General features: G+C 48.2%; 1 protein-coding gene across 1 annotated transcript in view; it reads left to right on the top strand.

The window, feature by feature from the left end:
• Positions 1–3,836: 3,836 nt before the first annotated feature.
• Positions 3,837–20,890, top strand: part of RADIL (Rap associating with DIL domain) — a 90,953-nt gene continuing 73,899 nt past the window's right edge. Inside the window, exons 1-2 of the mRNA XM_084818289.1 lie at positions 3,837–3,938; positions 20,298–20,856. Coding sequence (XP_084674415.1) covers positions 20,307–20,856 — 550 coding nt within the window. The 5' untranslated portion in view covers positions 3,837–3,938; positions 20,298–20,306. The remainder of the gene's footprint in view (positions 3,939–20,297; positions 20,857–20,890) is intronic.

Here is a 20,890-nt window from a genome sequence, read left to right as displayed (position 1 = left end):
TATAAATGCAAGTTTAGAAATGATTGTTACAATTTAATAGAGATGCGCTACTCTCAGCATAGTGTGGGAGGCTGTGACCAGGTGACCTGTGTGCCTGCGTGTTCAGTCTGTTGTCCAGGTGCTCATTGTAGATGGCTCACAGAACTGGAAGCCCTTCCAACAGAAGACACCAATAGAGGACACCTTCAAGCAGTCCTCTGGCAGCCCTTCAAATAGAGGACTGTCCTTTGTAAAAGAGGCCATCTAGCCACCCTTGGCTGCTGAGAGGATAAAATGGAGATGTGGGCAATTCATGTAAGCCACCCTAAGCTCTCTGGAGCCAGGGTGGGATAAATATGTCATAATAAGTAAAATAGAATACATCCTTTGCACTGGTACCCTCTGCATGACTGCATGCACTCACTTTCACCACTGCCTTAAATGACTATGTCCATGTGTCCGGGAGGACTGGACTCCTGGACAGATGTACACAGGTTCCTGTGTGCCGTAGGACACCTGCAGCAAATAGTACAATTGCTGTGTAAATCTCTCTCCATGAGTGCCCGTGTGTTGTAGGGTAGGGTGGGCAGAAAGAAGTTCTCCAGATGATTTGGACTTCGACTCCCAGCATTCCTAACCATTGGCAGTGCCGCCAGTCCAAAATATCTAGAGATCTACCTTCTGCCCACCCCTGCTGTAAGGTGCCATACAGCAAATCATCCAATTGCTGTGTAAAGTGTGATATCATTGCAAGGGTCACTTCACATGGCGATCAATCCAGATTTGCCACCAAGTACACGCTTAACAGGAAGCAACAGGGGAAGCGGCGTGGCTCCGTGGTAGGGCATATGGTTCACATGCAGAAGGTCCCGGGTTCTAGCCCCAACATCTCCAGGTAGAACTGGGGGGAAAGACCCCCTGTTTGAAAATCCCAGAGTACCACTGCCAGTCAGTAAAGATCAGACTTCTCCAACCCAGTGCCCTCCGGATGTGTTGGGTTACACATCCCATCATGCTGGCTGGGGATTATGGGATTTGTAGTCCCACCACATCCAGAGCGTGTCAGGTTGGGGGATGCTGGTGTAGACATTACTGAGTTAGTTGAACTGAGTATAAAGCAGCTTCCAGTGATGGCCAATCTTCATGGCTGGATAACAAACATCGGTCTTTGTCACACCCAGGGACTCTGTCGGGTTGTTGAACCTCTTTCAGCCTGAGAGACAAATTCGAGTTTGGAAAAGCTCCCAACTTGGGGGTGTGCATTCCAGTGCTGGACGTGGTGACGGCAAAAGGGGTGGGCTTAAAAAAATCTAAAATACCAGCCTGTTTTAGCTTAAAGCTCTTCCTGCAATAATTCCGCCCTAGAAGAGGCATTTCTAGTGCAAAAGCTGGGAAACCACCAAATGATTGGCAGTTGGGGAAAAGTGGGTGCGGCAAAGGGAGCATGGCCATCTGGAGAACCCTGGTGGGCTGGATTGGGACCCCCAAACGGGCCAGATTTGGCCCAGGGTCTGAGGCTCAACACCCCCGCGCGATAGAATTCAGTGCTGCAAGAGGGGCTACTGGCCACTGGCTTAGATGGGTTTAAAAGGGGCTTAGGCAAATGAACGGAGGAGGAGAGGGCTACCAGCACCAACTAGCTACCATAACTTAATGGAACCGCCATGCTCAGAGGCAGTATGCCACTGAATACCATTTGGTGGGAGAGGGTAGGGGAGAACAGGAGATGTTCCGGAGGTTGACTCCAGCAGGAGGAAAAAGACTATGTATATGGTAATACAAAACATTACTTTAAAAATTGTTTTTAGATATCTGTTGGTGTATGTGCTGTCTGTTGATGTGTTTTTTATGTAAATGGTTTTACACTTTGTATAATGTATTTTGAATGGAACTTTTTAATCTTTGTGAACCACCCAGAGAGCTTCAACTATGGGGTGGTATAGAAATGTAATCAATAAATGAAAATGAATGAATGAAAAAACAAAGGCAGCTGTGTTGGCCATAAGGGAAAAAAAATCAAAAATCCATATATACCTTTATTAGGCCAATTCAAAGAGCATCCCCTCAAATGTGCAAGCTTTCAAGATCCCCATATCTCTTCATCATGACTTTAAGGTGGCGTTTTAATCTTTTTATCCTTTTACTGTTTTATCTTTTGTGTTCACCGCTCTGAAAGCTGTTTTAAATATGGAGCGACTCTTACGAGTCCCCTGGACTGCAAGGAGGTCAAATCAGTCCATCCTAAAGGAAATCAACCCTGAGTGCTCATTGGAAGGACAGATCCTGAAGCTGAAGCTCCAATATTTTGGCCACTTAATGCGAAGAGAAAACTCCCTGGAAAAGACCCCGATGCTGGGATAGATTGAAGGCAAAAGGAAAGGGGATGGCAGAGGATGAGATGGCTGGATAGCATCACCGATGCAATGAATATGAACTTGAGCACACTCTGGGAGAGAGCGCAGGACAGGAAGGCCTGGCGTGCTATGGTCGATGGGGTCACGAAGAGTCGGACACGACTGAACGACTGAACAACAACAATGCGAAGAGAAAACTCCCTGGAATAGACCCTGATGCTGAGAAAGACTGAAGGCAAAAGGAGAAGGGGACGGCAGAGGATGAGATGGCTGGATAGCATCACCAATGGAATGAATATGGCCTTGAGCCCGCTCCGGGAGAGAGTGCAGGACAGGAAGGCCTGGCGTGCTCTGGTCCATGGGGTCACCAAGAGTCGGACATGACTGAACGACTGAACAACAACATAAAATACTGTAAATAAGTAAATACATCAGGCAAGAGGTTTCAAAAATGGTGGATATGAAAGTCCTGTCTGCCCCATTCACACATCTGAGCCATCACTTTGATGTTGCAGGCATCGCATGATGAGCATGCATGTCTGAACCAGCTCCCAGTTTGGTGCCGCTCCAAAAATGTCGTCTGCTGGATCAGACTAACAGCCCATGTAGCCTAGCGTCCTGTTTCCACCAATGGCTAGTCGGATGCTTTCAAGAAACCTGCAAGACGGGCAACAGCCGTTTTTCACTGTTTGTTTGTTTGTTTCATTTCTATACGGCCCAATAGCCAAAGCTCTCTGGGTGGTTCACAAAGATTAAAAAGTTCCATTCAAAATACATTATACAAAGTGTAAAACCATTTACATAAAAAACACATCAACAGACAGCACGCCCACAGACAACAGATATCTAAAAACAATTTTTTAAACAATGTTGTTTTGTATTACCGTAAACATAGTCTTTTTCCTCCTGCTGGAGTCAACCTCAAAGTTTTTTGGGGGGACGGGGGAGAGAGCGCAGGACTGGAAGGCCTGGCGTGCTATGGTCCACGGGGTCACGAAGAGTCGGACACGACTGAACGACTGAACAACAACAACAACTAAAAATGTCGGGGGACAGTTCATCTGGTTTGCAAGCCTTTTAAAGACAAAATTGTAAGCTGTTTTTTAATTGTTTGTAAAACAAACAAAAACAAACTAGGGTGACAGAGAAAATTTAGGGGGGCAGCCTCCCCCCCCCCACACAGGCCTGTTCACACATCCTGCGGCCAGGCCTTAAAGGTCATGATCAAGTGATGCTCATACCTGAGCGAACCAGACTTGGGTGACCCACAGTACGGGCAAGCCCCCTGCTTTCCTGTGTGTGCACATGGCAGCAAACGCGCATCCTCCGCTGCATGACGTCTGGAAGCGGCCCCCAAAGACGGGCATCCCTTGTGCGGGTTGTGGCGCTGCGTCGCCACCAGGTGGCGCCCCGGGAGCTCCCCGGCTCCCGCCTCCGCTCCGGGAACGTCTCCTCCGCCCCAGCTGCCGGGACGTGCCGGAGGAGGGAAGAGAGGCTCGGCTTGGCTCCGACCTCAGCTCGCCTGGAGAGTCCTGGAGGAGAGGAGCTGCGAGGGCGCAAGACGCCGACGATGCCCCAGGTGCCGCCGGAAAGACCTCGGGAAAGGTGAGTGGGAACTTGTCACACTTTGGAACGCGATCCGGATTCGCAGGTGGAATCGGAGTGGCGCCAGCAAAGTGCGCAAAGCCCCTTCCCACCGCTTTCCAAGTGGGGGGCTTGTTGCTCGCTCGCTTGTCTGAACGCGATTTGGAGAGAGGGAGCGAGAAAGGCGCGGGGGGTTCAAAGCCCCCCTCTTTTCGGTTGGCATGATGTATGGATGCAAAGACATTTAGGGCACGCGGATGAGCAGTGAAAAGGTGCCATCCGGCGCACGGACGGGCCTAAAACTGGGACAGGTTGACACGGAGACCGAGGTAGCACCTGCAAACACACACGCAGATTGCGCCAAGATTCAGCAAGCAAAACTGGGCCTTAAAACCACACAGAGCTAACAGGACGGCGCGCAACAGATACTGAGATGCCAGAGCGAAACTGGGACGGATAATGACTTCCACTGCTCCCTTGAGGTCGCTTAACGCCGATTTAAAACCGATTAGCTCCTCTGCAACACACTTTTTGCGCGTAAGGTCTGCGCGCGCCGAAGAGCGGCAAAGGAATAGATCCCCCTTTCCATAAATTGAAGGTTTCGTTGCACACGTGAGGCTTGATCCTGTGTATGGTGTTGGAAGCTGGTGGTTATTATTCTGGATGAATTAAGTGGCTAAAGACATCGGAGGGAGACGCTCAGGTGGGCAGGCTGTGAGCGAAGCCCACGTGGGATGGATTCACGCATCCGGACGTGGCAAACGCGCATCTGAGGGCCACCCTAATGGAAAGAGTCCTGAGATGGGTACAGGTGCCCCGGCCTGGGTTGAATGTTGGTGACTTGCCTTGAGGAAGCCCCCATAACGCTGCATCAAGACTCTTAAGTGGACCCATTTTGTACGCGAGTGACATTGCTTTTCTGGAGCTCAGTCCTGTTTTCCTGGTGCTCTGTATGGGCCTGTGCTCAGCACCAATGGAGGTGTACATTGCTTACGCCCCGGTGTTCAAAGGACTGGTATTTCCCCCTGTTTTGTGTTTAGCTTTGCAGACACTTCTCAAGGGGATCTGTGTGGAACCGTGTTGTCCGGAAGGGGCCATAGGCCTTGGAACCCTTTGGCGCTTCCAGTTCCTTCCACGCGAGCCCTGCTGTGCAGTGATTAAAGACCCTTTCTTACATCACTGGGGGTTGCCGCTTCACCATGTCTTCGTCCTTTGTCACCCTGCTAAGGCTTGCATGGAGGACATCGCATGGGGGTGAGCCTGTGCTGTGGTTATTCTCGCGCCAAGGCCTCCCAACCCCAGAGAGGGGCGGTGCTCCTGTGTGGAGCAACGCATCGTTCGCCTCTGGGGAATGGCCGTGGCATAGGGGTAAAGCACATGTTCTATATGCGGAAGGGCCCACATTCAGGCCAGGTCTCTCCAGTCAGAAGGATTTGGTAGCAAGTGATGGGGAAAGACCTCTCTGCCCGAGAGCATGCAGAGCCGCTGACTCGGGTCACACAATTAATTGCCGGTCACCAATTGTTGTCACCTACAACAGACCAGGGTTATTGGAAGGTCATTTAACCCCCACATAACCTGTGGAGGCTGGGTTTGTGCTACACGACAATCCCCAGTTGGGGGTTGAACATGCAAGATGGCGGGCAGCCCTCAGGATGCCACAGCCTTACCAAGGGTTAAACAACCCACAGTGGGTTGTCATGCCATACACATTGGCTCACTGCCAGTCAGTAGACCAGCTGTCCCCAACATGGTGCCCTGGCTACAACTCCCCTCATGACCAGCCAACAGCCATGCTGGGGGTGGTGGGAGTTGTAGTCAAATGCATCCTGAGTTTGGGGAAGGCTTCACTAGACAATAGCAGGCTAGATTTCATTTAATTCATGTCATTTATTATATTTCTGTACTGCGCAATAGCTGAAGCTCTCTGGGCAGTTCACAAAAAAAAGATGTCCAAGTATTCCGACTTTGTGCAAGGCAGCTTCCCACATGCCTGTTCCATATGGTTTCTATAGCTGCTAAAACGTGGGATGGTGCCGTGCAGAAGTCAGAAACACATCTGGGTAATTTAAGATCAGGCCCTAAAAGTCTCAGTGTGTTGGGGAAAATGGTTGTCTGAAGCCATCCAATACTGCCACACGCATACTAAAATAAAAAGCACATGAAAGCAACAGAGGGACTGAAGCAGCCAGACACATGTGTCCCACGGACCTGTGAGAGAGGCATCCCAAATGGGACAAAGGGGCCCAGGAATGCTGGCTGATGGGTATACAAGAACTGTGACACTGGAACCGACTCATTTTGAGACACGCTTTGAGACAGGTTGACACCGAGTCAGACTGCCAGGGAAAGCGTGCAGCGGGGTCCCGACAGGCCAAGAGAGACGGCCTACAAGATCCAGCGTGGAGATGAGGAGCCAAGCTGATGCTGAGACTCTGAAATCGAGGCAGAACAAATGGAATACCGACCGACTAAAGAAAGCAGACAACACACACACAGAGATGCACAAATGAACAGTGGTAGCTTCTAGGAAGCGGAGCATCACTGCACATATAAAAACAGAGAACGAGACAAAACCCGGAGAGAAAATTCCCTTGAGGGCATACGAGGGAAAAACAGCGACACAGAGTGCATTTCTTTCCCCATTTTTCCCACCCCCGTGCAGTACACAGAAGCACACGCACAACGCAAGAAGCGACACAGGAGCTGCAGCCAAGCTGCAGTATTTATTTTTCATGCCCTCGGAAAGTGTGGCCAAAAAGAGCGAGCGAGCGGCTGCGTTCAGGCTTGTCTGGTTGCCATGGGTGACCAAACCCGGCCTAGCTGCGGTAGGCAGGCTCTGTTCCCAAGTGGACTGTATAGTTCATGAGAGCCTTTTTCTACCATGCATGGGATCTAAACTGTGCCCAGCAGTGGACAGTTGCAAACTGGATTTGGCCTCCCAAGGTACTTTTTTACAGCCTCTGAAGAGCCTAGAACAGATCAAAAAGACAAATGAAGCGGGGAGAGGAAGTAAAGCTCCGTGCGTGCCCTTCATATACAAAACGTGGAATTGCCACCTTTTAAGAAAGGTGGTAAGGACATTTGGGCCACAACTGGTCAGAAATTCAACAGCTCATCCATCATGGTGCTCGCTTCACCTGCTGAATTTCTGCCTAGCTTAGGCGCAGAAGCCTTGACAGCACCAAAGGCCAACTCTGCCCCCCCCCCCTGCAAAATGACTTTTTTGTACTTTCTGAGGCCTTCCAGGTGTAAAGTTTTTCTTTAAATTATTAACTACATTTCTATACTGCCCAACAGGTGAAATTGGTCATTTGAGTGAAGTGAGAGCAGAGGAAAGGTGGGACCTGCCTTTACCTGATACTTCGTTTAACTTACTTCAGGATTTTCGCCCTTCTGAGAATGTCTGAATTTCTCAGGGCATTGTTCGCAAGATGTTTGGCTGCTGTAGTTTTATTTCTCCTAGCAAGTGATGTCTCTTTGGTAAATCCCGTAGAAGCGGCGGGTACTTTGTTGCTGCGGGAGTATCCATTTCCAGAGCTCTGTGTGATCAGCTAATTACTACAAAGACATTATTGCTATAATAAAACCTTCATTAGGTGGCCTTTGGAGACCTCTGTGCTTTGGAAGGCAAGCAAACGACACACGTGATTTTATTTGTTTTCGCACGTGTCAGCTGAGAGCAAAACAACATAGTTTGCGCCTGGGCTGGGAAAGCGTTTAAAATTCCTGCGCACCAGCACACATTTTTAGGAGCCAACTTTGTATTTCAGGCATCAGCCCTGTATGGAAAAAAAATATTTTCAAATTCCTAGATGCCCACATCCGGTTTTAAGGCACACAGGTCACTGACTGGATTTTTCTGGCCTGATTTATTAGCTACATTGGATTGGATGTAATTCCTGCCATAGATGACCTAGAATTACCAACTTAAAAAAAAAAATTACTGGCGCTGCTCCTGCGCTCTTTGCAGTAGCCTGAGTTGGAGAAATGAAGCAGGCAATGTGTTTTCCATTACTTTATCTCCATGCAGGAAAAACTTCCTCAGCTCAATTTCTGTGGCCTAGGCTACCACTATAGTTAGAAGATAAGATTTTCTAGCATTTTCTTTCTCATTCATTTTTACAGTAACACGTCAGAACCAGAATATCCCACAGTATGCTTAATTTACTGTTTTAAAACCTGCCATTGCCAATTAAACCTGACCCCACCAGTTAGTCAACTCAGACGTCTGTTGATTAATCTGTCAGTCAAACCTTGCATTCCCAATAGAAAACAGCCCTAATTCACATTTTCCAAGTTGCTGGGGCTTTCACAGGCTGTTGATGATTACTCTTTGAATGTTCTTATCACCGAATTAACTCTTCATTCGAGGCGTTCAGCACTGGATGCTCAGTTCGCAGTTAAACAGGAGCAAGTCGGTGAACGAGGCCCAAGAAATTTCCATCAAAAACCTCATTGCCAAACCAGCAGATGAATCGTAGCCTTCCTCGTCTCGCTCAACTTTCCATTTGTACCACCCTCGGCTTGAAATTGCACCAGCCTGCAGGAAGCTAATCACATCCTCCCTTTACAACGGAGGCCTTTCCATTGTACAGTTTGCCACATATATCCAGCCTTGCGTGATGATGAGGGTGGGGAAAGAAGGCAGATGGGAGACAGGAAAATTTTCAGTGGCCGTTTTACCAGACCAAAATATTTACGCTCGGTCACGCTGCTGTGAAAGGACGACTTGGTTAGAGAGAAGAGCAGGGCATTTAAACTGAACTAAAGCTTTGCTTTAGATTCACAAATTGTTTTTTTTTTTTTTTTAATTTCCTTTGCTGTTCTGGAATTATAATCTTTTCCACATTGTGGTATTGGAATGACTAGTCTCCTTCCCCTCATCGTCTTCTCTGTCTTCCTTTCTGTTAGATTTAAAAGTTTTCTTGTATTTATTTATTTATTTTAAATGATTTTTAGGCTGCCTTTAACAGTACAACCCTCTCAAATTGGCATGCAAGATAACAAAAATAGAAAAATATACCAATAGAAATAAGCAATACATAAATATACAATAAAATACTATAAATGCACTATAAAAACAGATAATACCGCTAAAACCTGCAGCCCACAGTTTATACAAAGGTCAGCTAAGGGTACAATCGTATGCATGTTTAGACAGAGAAAAGGCTGCCTGGGGAATGCTGGGAGTTGTAGGCCTTTTCTCTGTCTAAACATGCATAGGATTGTGCCCTAAAACAATTGAGTCTTCAGAGCCTTCTTGAAGACCTGCAAAAAAGGGGCCTGATGAACCCCTGATGGAAGCTGATTCCAGAGGTGCGGGGCTAACACAGAAAAGGCCTTCTCCCTTATACTCACCAACCTAACTGTGCTTGGTGGCGGGCAAGTGAGAAGGGAGGTTTAATTGTTTTCTGTATACAGGGGGAAATTTAGGCGCCTAAAAATAAATGAATAAAATAAATCTTTAAATAACGATCTGAGGGGGCAAGGGGATATGAACCACATATCCAGCAATTCCAGATGTAACCTCCCCGCCCCACTGCAATGTATTCATTTGTATAGCTCACACCATCAGAACACAATCACGCCCACGATACAAATCATACAATCAGCGGTAAAAATCAGTAAAGCAACAGAATTAACGGCAGCAAGAGAAAACACACACACAAATAAATAAGAGAGCAAGTGAATAATTTCAGGGTGGCTAAAAACAGCTTAAAGAAACCATGCATGCCATATGTTTGCTTTGCCTTCTTTTTCTAACAGTCGCCTGGTTCGCATGTATTGATAACTCAGAATACGGGTTGCTGTTGAATCGTGGATTGCTATTGAATTGTGGCTTGTTGTTACGTGCAAACCCTGCACTGTGGTTTAACTATGGATTTTTAACCACAAACAACTCAAGAAGAGAACTTATGGTTTGTTGATGGGTTGTGAACTCTGGGTTGTTCGTGGTTAACAACCCATAGTTAAACCATAGTGCAGGGTTCGCACGTAACGACAACTCAGAGTACAGGTTGAGTATGTGTTGTCATTGAATCATGGGTTGTCATTGACTCATGGCTTGTTGTTATGTGGGAACCCTGCACTATGGTTTAACTATGGTTTAACCACGAACAACCTAGAGTTCACAACCTAACAACAAACCATGGGTTCCCTTCCTGGTTAAACCCATAGTTAAGCCATAGCACAGGGCTCGCACATAACGACAATCCACAGTTCAACAACAAGCCACAGTTCAATGACAACCCATACTCAGCCCGTACTCTGGGTTGGCATTACGTGCAAACCAGGTCAATGTGTAACCCAGACCAAGATTACAAAAAGAAGAAAAAGTTTACAGTGAAACACAAGATTGAACTCTACTACTGAATTAAAAGCTGCCATATTTATAATGTGTAGCTGCTCCTAATTGATATCATTCCTTGGGATGGTAGCCAGTCCTGGCATGGGGGGCGGGAATGATGCCCTCCTTCTCCTCTCTGAATGGGCCCACTTCCTGCTTACTGCTGTCACCGTAGTCTGTTCACTTGGTCTCTGCTTCTGGGCCCAATTTGTACAACCTCCCAGACAGCAGCACGTCGAGTGGCCACTTACAAATTGTCAAAGAAGAGGAAATGCATCACCAAAGCAGAAGGCAAAGGAAGACACAAATGTGCGTATGCTGATTTATATGCATAGATGCAAATATAGAACTAATTTAGAGGCTGTGTGTGGTGTAGTGGTTAGAACGCTGGACTGGGGCTCGGGAGATCCAGGTTCTAGTCCCCACTCGGCCATGAAACTCACTGGGGGACTTCGAGCCAGTCACTGACTCTCAGCCAAACCTCCCTCCCAGGGTTGTTGTGAGGATAAAATGGAGAGGAGGAGGATCGTGTAAGCTGCCTTGAGTTCCTTGCAGGAACCAAACAGGAATGTAATAAAACAAAACAAATTAAAATAGAAATACATGAAATCTCACTGTGGTGTGGGTGACCTGTATGGCTGCATGTTCAGCCTGCTGTTTGGGGGCTAACTAACTGTGGATGGACAATCATTCTTATGATTCTTTAGCTTTAAGCTGGAATTGGACAGAACAGTCTTTCAAACAGAGGATTTGAAATCGAAATCGAGGACAGTCCTCTGGCAGCCCTTCAAATAGCAGTCTGTCTGCTGTCAAAGAGGACACAAGGCCACTCTAAGTGACAGTGAATAGTAGGAATAACTCAGGCCATAGGGCTCTGGAATTGGCAGCGGCCCCCCAGCTGGGAGGTGAGCCTTTGCAAGTGCCCAGCAATGCCGACTCTCTGGCATGGCTCTGACTACCCAGAACAGAGGAAGTCAGATGACTGGGCCCTCTTGCTGGCAGCAGCTCCCCAGGGTTCCAGGCAGGGAACTTTTCCAGCCCTTAACCTGGTCCTTCTGCTTGCAGAGCACGTGCTTTCCCACGGAGCCATCCCCTTTTGTGGGGGGTGGCTGAAAGGTGTGCCGCATGTGCATGAGCTGAGCGTGTGTAAGCAGGTAGAATCGGCGCAGACCAGCCAGAACCTAAATACAGAAAGCCTGAAACGTTTCATGTAATTCATTGTGTTTAAATAATAGCATTACTGTTATAATTACTGTAATTATTAATTACTGCAATTATTAATTACTGCAATTAATGTCATACAAGTTAAATAGAGGATCCTAACACTTGTCAGTTATCCCAATGCCTTTATGCTGGTTGGCTCGAACACTGGAAGGTGGGAGCACATTGATTATTTATAGTGAGATGCCTGCTCAGAAGTAAATCCCTTTGAGTTCAATGGGACTGATTCCCGGGTAAGTGTGTATAGGATTGCAGCCTTAGTGAACCATTGGGTTGGATGCAGGATCATGCAAATAAATGGCTAGAGACTTAGTAAAATAATAATAACAGCCGAAACTTCAAGGAAGGGGCCTGGAATTGCCAAGGAGTATGTGTTAGGTCTCCTGCGTGGCTATGAGTCATGCCTCCTTTGGGGGACTCCTCTTTGGAGGATGATGTGGAGCCCCTGAGCCAAATGTCGTGGAGGAGCTAGCTGCCTGTATTATGGGACCTTGAGGTAGATCGTGGGGATTCAGGGCCCTTGGGGGAGATGACAGTTAGCCCTCCCCCTAAGGACAGAGCTAGCTGCTTCTCGGAGGCCGAGTGGCCAACTAGCCCCAGGGCGCATAAGTTCCTAAAGGTGGCGGCTCAGCTGGCTGCCAGATGGAGAGGAGCCCGCCTGAGGAATAAGGACTCCTCGTGAGTAAAGGTATACTTGTGAGCAAGGCTCTGCTCACGAGTAGGCCAGTTTTCAGGTGGCGCTGATAGTCTGCAGCTGTGCTCTGGGTGGCGCTTTGAAGTAACAGACTTAGGGCACAATCCTAGGAAAAAGTCCTGCAGTTCCCAGCAAGCCCCAGCCAGGCATGCTGGGAGTTGTAGGACTTTTTGTGTGTGGTCTAAACATACGTAGGATTGCACCCTTAAAAGTGCTGAAACAACATCTGCGCGTCATCTCTCGGGCTCCTGTCTTGAATTTCCCTGATCCCCTTGCTCTTCTCTGGAGCTCCCTGAGTTTGCACTGCCTCCTGACCTTGCCTGTGGAACTGACCCTGAGGAATTTCCCGGGGCTCCATCGTCTTCGCACCGCCGCGAGTAGGGCGCTATGGCCCTGTTGCTTGTCCTGCTTGAAATGTAGAAGACCCCTTGTGTGAACAAACCTCATGAGGGTATGAGGGAAGAGGAGGTGATGGCTGTGCGCAGAATACACGTGTACTTGGGAAGCTGGGAGTGGGATGGAAGCCAGTCAGGCTATATATGGACGACGTTCTGTTCCAGGGCTTGGAACGGAAAAAGCATTAAGGTTTTTCTTTCCAGGTTAGAAGGTGACCTTGTCTGTTAGCTGCACAGGCACTCCAGGGAGCCGCTTGGAGCTTTTCCAGCCTTGAGGTAGGAAAGCTCCTAATAGCATTAAGGGAGGAGGAGGAGGTCCCCAGTGCTGTGGCGGAGTCCTTTGAGCAGCAGGCAGAGTGACCCTGGAGGTGTCGTCTGGGCGGCTCTGTGTTGTGTCCGGCTGACCCAGAAATAACTCAGGTCCAATGGGAGGCATTGACTCGATAAAGAGTGATTCTGTGCCCCGTGTTCTGCTCTGACCCAGGCTGCCTGCATTCAGGCCAGTAGGCGCTCGACAGCCATGTGTCCTCTTTTATAGAGGACTGTCCTTTGTTTGAAAGACGGCACAGTCCAACTCCCGTTTAAAGGTAAAGAACCTTACGAATGGCTGCCCATCCGCAGTGAGCACCTGGAACAGCAGACTGAAGAAGCAGATGCACAGGTCACCTCACCTGGTCACACCCTTCTGCACGATGGTGAGATGGACTGTATTTCTATGTAAACAGAAGGGCCTGGTCTGAAGGCACATGAGGCAGCCACCTTGCTGAAGCTAAGCAGGTCTGGGTCTTGTGCTCTGAGGGGTGACCACCTGGGAATCCCATGTAGCCACCTTGAGTTCCATGATGGAAGAAAGGTTGGATATAATAACACAAATAAAATACAGTCCAATAATGATTCCTAAATTTGCATCTAGTAACATAAATTAGCATATGTAAATCCTATGCAAATTTGTGTCCTCTGTTTGGGTGTGTGTGTGTGTGAACCATTTCCTCCCCCCCCCCCCGCCAATTCATAAGTCAAGAGCCCTAGCACTTGAAGGGCTCTTCAGACTAACCCTGGATTTGGTGTAATCTCTGACTTGCTTTCCTGGCTGCTCTTCCAGCAATGCATGCAGGACCAGTGGATGAGGGTCACGGAAGTGGTGGAAATCAAGGGCGGTGTGTGCTCTCTAGGGGAGAGGCCTACTGCTTGGCCCACAAGCTGGGTCCCCCATTGGCCTTTTGCTTTGGGCTACTGGGAAAGTGGGATGTGGACCTGCCATCTTGAGCAGAGAGGGTGTGTTTGAAAGTGTGTTTGAAGGGCAGCTGGCCACGCTCCCTGTTTTGGCACTGTGCAGTGTGCAACCAGAAGTCCAGGGACCATGTCTGCAAAAGGCATGTGCACATTCCCTAGAACACCCATGATCCAGCCTTCCATGCTCTGAGGTCATCAACAGAGGGCCCTCTCACCTGCCTGTCACCAGGGGCCGTTAGGCTGGTGAGTACAAGGGAGAGGGCCTTCTCAGCGGTGGCCCCACACCTCTGCAATCTAACCTCCATGGGGGATTCATCAGACCCGTTTTTTGCAGGTCTTCAAGAAAGCTCTGAAGACCCACCTGCTTCCGCTGGTTTTCTCTTAAGTCAGGGCCATTGGTTTTTATTGGTAAGTTTAGTTTTTAGTTATTTTAAGTGGGAATCTTGGATCTTATGGATTTTATTGAAACAGGTTTTTATGGATTTTTAATTGCATCCACTTGGTGTGATTTCTGTCTTGCATGCCTCCTTGTGAGGGTTCCACCCTTAAAGGTGGCCTAGAAATAATTTTAGATGGATAGAAAGCAGGCGGGCTGTGAGGAATATAGGAAGCGAGTTGGACCGCCAAGCCCAGTCTTGCCAACCCTGACCAGCAGTGGCTCTCCTGGGCTTCAGGCAGGAGTTCTTCCATCCCTACCTGGAAGTGCTGGAGATTGAATCTGCGACCTTCTGCAGGCAAAGTAGGTGCTCTGCCACTGAGCTACGGCCCGGCTGTTCTGCAGACTACACACCCTGTGTGGACCCTGCAGGTATCTCATTAGCCCTGTGTGGCATAAAGGCATCTCATGTCTCCAAAGGTGTGAGACATAAATCAGCTTGTAGCTAAACTGATAATTCAGTAGTGCAAATGTCATGCCCCTATTGACAGCATCGGGACTCAGAGGCTGATCTGTGAGCCAGGAAGGCACCCGTTTATTACAGATTAGTATTTTAGTTCAAATCTTGCCTTTCCTGTGAGCTCATTGAGCAGCCTTAAGCAAGCCGGAGTGTCTCAGCCTCAGCTCCTCGAACCTGCGATATAGGAATGAAGTACCTTATAGGCTTGTTGTGAAGATTATTGAGATGGTCCTTTTCCTTCCTCCCTAATGTGTCTTGCCTTTCTAAGTCTACAAGCAAGGTCTGTGTTGTTTTATTTTTAATGTACAGCATCTAGCGTGTAGCTAGACTACATGAAAACAGTCAATTCATTTGGCTTGCTCAGTCCTGTGCTATGAACGGGTTTTAGTCTTGCTGTAAAACAGTGTTCCTATTCTCCTTTGTTAGGTCTCGGAGAGTAATGTCCTAGCGTGCATCCAGTCATATACGAGGGGGCAAAAAGGGCTCCCCCCACTGGTTGTCGAAAATAGCTGTTTCTATCCCAACTGCCCCGGTAATATTCTGCTTGGCTGCTGGGCAAAGCATTCCTAACATGGGGAAATAATTTCAGAAAGGTTGGACTGCGTACTGTAGGTTGATTCATAAAACTGTCAAGAAATGCCGATCCCGCCCCACTGCCCTTGGCTCTGAAATAGCTGCTGGAGATGCTGCCCTTGGTTTCAGCGCCAAGTCTATCTAGCACACAGGACTTATTCTTCCAAAGTTACACGGAGAATGTGAGTTTTAGGGCTGGCCCAGGAAAGATGCAACCCCCCCCCCCCACACACACACACACACACTCTGCAGTGTGATAGCTCTGCCCAGAAGGGAGAAATCAGAATGAATGTCAGTGTGTGTGTGTGTGTGTGTTTAGGACACAATTCTGTATTTTAATTTCAAACTATAAGGGGGTTCATATGATACCTCTCACACTAGGGGTATTCAACCTCAGGACTGCGGATCAAATCTGGCTCGCTTAGAGTCCCAGTTTGCTCCCCCTTGGTTCCTTGGATGACTACACCCCCTCCCCTGGCCACCCCCCCCAATTGTTTGGTGGTTTCCTGGCTTTTGCACAGTTGCTCTGTGCATTCCAAAACATTGAAATGCTTCTCCTGAGGCTTTGTTCAGGGGTAGGCAACCTTTTTGGGCTAAAAGGATCACCTCCTCCCATATGTTCCTGTGTGGACCCTAAGATCATCCTCAGAGGTCCTTCTCCGTGAGCCCCTGCCAAAGGAAGTGAGGCGGGTGGCTACCAGGAAGAGGGCCTTTTCTGTTGTGGCACCCGGGCTGCAGAATGAGCTCCCTAGAGAGGTTCGCCTAGCACCTGCGTTGGACTCCTTCCAGTGCCAGGTGAAGACCTTTTTATTCTCCCAGTATTTTAGCATTTTAGCTTCCTAATCTTTGAGCTGTGGTGTTTAAAATCTGTATCTTAAATCTCTGCCTTGCTGCTAGGTTTTATTTTGGCTGTGCTGTTTATATTGTAGTTTTAAGCTTTTATATTTTATATTGTTTTATGTTTGTGGTTTTAATTTTTGTGAACCACCCAGAGAGCTTTGGCTATTGCGCAGTATAGAAATAAAATAAAGAAAAAAGACTCTTTTGAACCCACAATTTTCAGCAACAACTGAAACCTATTTCATAGCAATCCCAGCTGCTGGTAAAAAGAAAAGGTTATTTAAAAAAGGTAAAGTGGGAGAGGTAGGGCACCTTTTTGGGTGCTAAGTAAGCTTTCCAGGGGTGCATCGGTGCCCGTGGGAACTAAGTTACCTACCCCTGGTTTAGGTACTGACGGTAAGATCTTTAAGCTGAACTATGCTGGTATTTGTTAGTATTTGGTCCCTCCCTTTTGCCTCTGGCCCTGCCCACCGCTGGAATGCAGCTGCCAAGAGCTTCTCCAGAACTGAATCTGGCCCTGAATTTGGCTGGAAGAGGTGCAGCACCTCTGCCTCACATGTTCGAAGGACACGTCAGGAGGTTCACCAGGCCGCACACACAGCCCCACCTGTACGTTCAGCACGCTTGAGAAGGGACATACGGGTATATGCGTAGAGCAGAGACCCTGTCTGCACAGTCAGATGTGTGAATGGTGAGCCGCTGTGCCCGTTGGGGTGGCCGCTGTGCCCGTTGGGGGGCTCCCCCGCCTCCTTCAAGTGTTTTTTGAGCACATGGGGTTTATTTATCTGTTTATTTATTTACAATATTCATATACTGCGTGAGCAGCAAAGATAAATGAATAAAACGCCATGTTAAAACAATTAAAACATTTTAATAAATTTAAATAAACCGTGGCTGGTCACTCAGGGAAGGCCTCTCGAAAAAGCGATGTCTTCATGAGGTGCGGGAAGCAATACAACATTGTCCAAAGGCAGGGAGTTCCACACGAAGGGGGCCGCCACGCTGAAGGCTCTTTTCCTGGGCCGTGGGTCCATGTGGAACCGCCAGGAACATGCCCTCTGATGACCTCAGAGGTGTTGTCTGAACCCCTTAATTTCAGAAGGCCTGGCCCTATCATGTAGCAAATTGCGTGGTTTCAGAAATCAGAAGCCCACAAGTTGAAGTTGTGTATCATCTTGCATCAGCTGAAAGACAGTGAGTTTCAGTCCCACCCCCTTCCCCAACGTGGAACCCTCCAGATAAGTTGGGCTATAGTTCCCAGAATCCCCCAGCCAGCTCTGCAGAGTCTATGTTGACAGTCTATGTTGAAAACCAAAACCAGTGACCAACACACCGTGTTTACACGAACGGTGCATAATAAAAGTCTATGTGAAAAAAACGCAAGGCATTCTCAACCCGTAAGACTGTGTGGAAAGCACACGAAAACGCACCACGTGCATGTTAGAGATGAGATTGTATGGAGCCTTGTGATCACGCAAACTGCGCGTAATAAATTACAGTTCTGACAGGCGTTCGGGGATCTGCCTGTTTCGTATGCAGCTTCTTCAGAACGATCTTTGGAGTCATCAAAATCACCAGTCAGGTTTTCAAAAACGATCCAAAGCAAATATCAAAGTGTTTCTTTTCTGGATAACATTGAACTGTGTGTATGAACTGGCCAAAAGATTGTACCAAGTGAGAGGAGAGCAAGCAGAATCGTGACACACGCAGCCTCCCACACACACTTCCCCTCGAGTTTTATTCCTTTTGTGTTTGAAGGCTTTAGGATCCTCATTTCAGATTTGTCTCGGCAACCGCAAGGGACAGAAATGGGCGTCTCTCTTTTTATAAAAATAGAAACAGAGGTTTTTGGTGGAACTGCAGGTCGCCGCAGGCTGTAGCTTTGAGTAAGGCAGAGTCATGATAAAGCGGCAAGTGTTGGCAGGCAGTGGACACACCACAGATTTCATTAACCTCCCGATTGCGTCTAGGGAGAGGATGTCCATTACGTCCACAGATTATGCCTTTCTGGAACATCCTTGGTGTGCCGAGGCTGAAAAATGATTGATTTGACGGAGGACAAAAGCACGTATTTTTTAGAAAGGTGATTGATTTGATGGAGGACAAAAGCACATATTATTTAGAAAGGGCTAGGAAAACTCTGTTTGCGCTCAATGGCCCCTGCCTGGCTCAGAGTACCAGATCAAATGGCATGGTAATCTTATGCTTGGGACATGTTATGATGCGCTCCGAGAAGTTAAACATGCTGCACCTGGGCAGTCCAAATGAATGCTGGACCAAGGGAAAGCTGGGTTCTGCAACCTGCATAAATTATGCAAATATATTATGCAGTTTTTCTTCACTCTTGTAATTTTTCCAGGTTGCAGAATCCATCTTCTCTTGGTGCAGGATTTGGCAACTTTTGCAGTGGAGTGTGGCAAGAAACTCTGTAGGACGCTGAAACGTCACCTCCTGATTGCTGGAAATCATATCAAATCAAATTCAGGGAACATCCTTCCCTGAATAAGAGAAGATAGTAAGGGGAGGTGCGTAACTCAGTAGAAGAGCATCTGATTGCAGGCAGAAGATCTCAAGTTCAGTCCCTGGCCTCACTATTAAAGCAGTCTTCTCCAACCTGATGCCTTCCAGATGTTAGACTACACATCCCATTATCCCCAGCCAGCAGGGCCAGTGGCCTGACTTGGCAGCTTCAGATGTCTATCTGTAGCCCCTCTGGTTTCTGAGATATCACTAGGAATTTCTCACACCCTTTGAAGCAAATCTTTGCATCCATAGGGACTAGAAACTTGCTTTTAAAAATCAAACCAAAGAAAGCAGAGATTCTCAGGATGCTGAATCCTGCCCAGTGCCACAGTTTTCACTTGAATGGAACTGCAACATACATTACACGCAGCCCTGTATATGTATGCCAGATCATATCTTCTGGACATCTCATTCTACCACCCGTCTAGTGTGACTCTTCTTCGTGTTCTCTTCTGCACAACGTTAAGGCTGATTTGCATGTGCATGTGTGTTACAATATCAGAACACTCAATGCTCAACCATCTCAAGATGGTTTCTTATGCAAAAATGTGTACTCAAGTAGAAACATCCAGTTACAAAATATTATCTGCACCATGTCAAATTTTGTGCACCAGTTGCTGGGGAACATGGGCAGGAAGGTGCTGTTGCACTTATGCCCTGCTTGTCGGTTCCTGGTCAACAGCTGGCTGGCCACTGTGTGAACAGAATGCTGGAGCAGATGGACCCTGGGTCTGATCCAGCAGGGCTCTTCTGATGTTTGCAGGGCATTTACCCCTTTGCTGAATTCGTTCTCGCAAAAGATGGCCCCGCCAGTCCTGTTTCTGTGAATTTTAAAGGGAAAAGCAGCAAACATGTCCACCAATCCTTCTAAGCTGACGGCATGGTTGTGTACTTGCTTGTTTAGTTTTAGACATCTTGCTTCCCTCTGAAGTAATCCAAAAGAATTTACAATAATAATAAAAAGAACAAATAATAACAATATTAATAAAAACATAGTAACATCAACGTTAGAGGGCAGTCAATCTTTTAAACTGGGGAGAGGGGGGAACTGCACAAAAACTGGAAGCCACCAAACAGTTGGGGGAAAGAGGGTGTGGCCAGGGAAGGGGTGTGGCCAGGGAAGGGGGTGTGGCCATCTGGGCAAACCTGGAAGGCCACATTTGGCCCACAGGCCTGAGGTTTAACAACCCTGTTGTCAACAAACAGAGACAATACAAATACCCCAGCAGGCACGAGAAGTGAAAAAAATGATAGATTAGATTTCTATATCACCTAATAGCCAAAACCCTCTGGGTGGGTCAGGAAACTTAAAACCATAAAAACAACCAGGTAATTGTGTTGACCTCTCGCTATTCTTGTGGAAGAAGAGACTTCGTGCTTCCGAGGAAAGGGGGAACTCAGCACAATACATTTGGCTGCCAGCTGTGATCCCACAGCACTTCCTCTGGTCCTCCTCACACAGTTCCAAAAACGTCAGCAACGTTTGCCGGGACACTGGCCAGATTTGGGGTTTTGAAGCCATCTGTGCTCCAGTCTTCCCCCGCCCTCCTTTTTCCGATGTTTGTAACCACGCGCCGCCTGCTTGCCGCGCGTCCATTCTTTTGGCCTTCCACGCAACCTGACTCCCGCCCTCTCTTCTTCCTCCCTCCTCTCCAGCCGCCACCCATGACAGCCTCCGGCATGATGTTCTTCAGGTCGCCCTCGGCCATGTCCCCGCCGTCGAAAAACAGGTTCAAGCGGCAGAGCCGGATCTTCTCTCAGGCCCTGTACCGGACGCTGAGCTACAAGGACCGCAGCTCGGTGGCTGCCCACCCAGCAGAGGGCAAGGATGACCCCTCGGAGCTCTCCACTGAGATCTCAGCTCCTGGCGTGCTCAAGATATTCGGGTGCCACATATGCACCGGCACCCACTACAAGAGCGTCTTGGCGACAGCCAGCTCCAGCGCCCAGGAGCTGGTGAAAGAAGCGCTCGAGCGCTACGGGCTCAGCAAGGTGAATGCCGGCCGCTACGTCCTCTGCGACGTCGTCGGGAAGTTCACGGGTTCAGAGAAGCAGTGGCAGATGGAAGGGCTGCGCGTTCTCCGGGACAATGAGAAACCTCTTCTGATCCAGGACCTTTGGAAGCCTCGGGAAGGCTTCTCCAGGAGGTTCGAGCTCCGGAAGCGATCCGAAGTGGAGGAGCTGGCCGCCAAGGACAAAGACACCATCACAGCAGGTGAGAAGCCAGAGGCTATTTCAGGGGTCACAAG

This window comes from Heloderma suspectum, chromosome 12, assembly GCF_057233095.1.
Source record: "Heloderma suspectum isolate Gila_16-S chromosome 12, 16-S_ref, whole genome shotgun sequence".
In the NCBI taxonomy this organism is placed as follows: Eukaryota; Metazoa; Chordata; class Lepidosauria; order Squamata; family Helodermatidae; genus Heloderma; species Heloderma suspectum.
The sequence above is the reverse complement of the archived record's forward strand: the minus strand, read 5'-3'. Positions and strand labels throughout refer to the sequence as shown.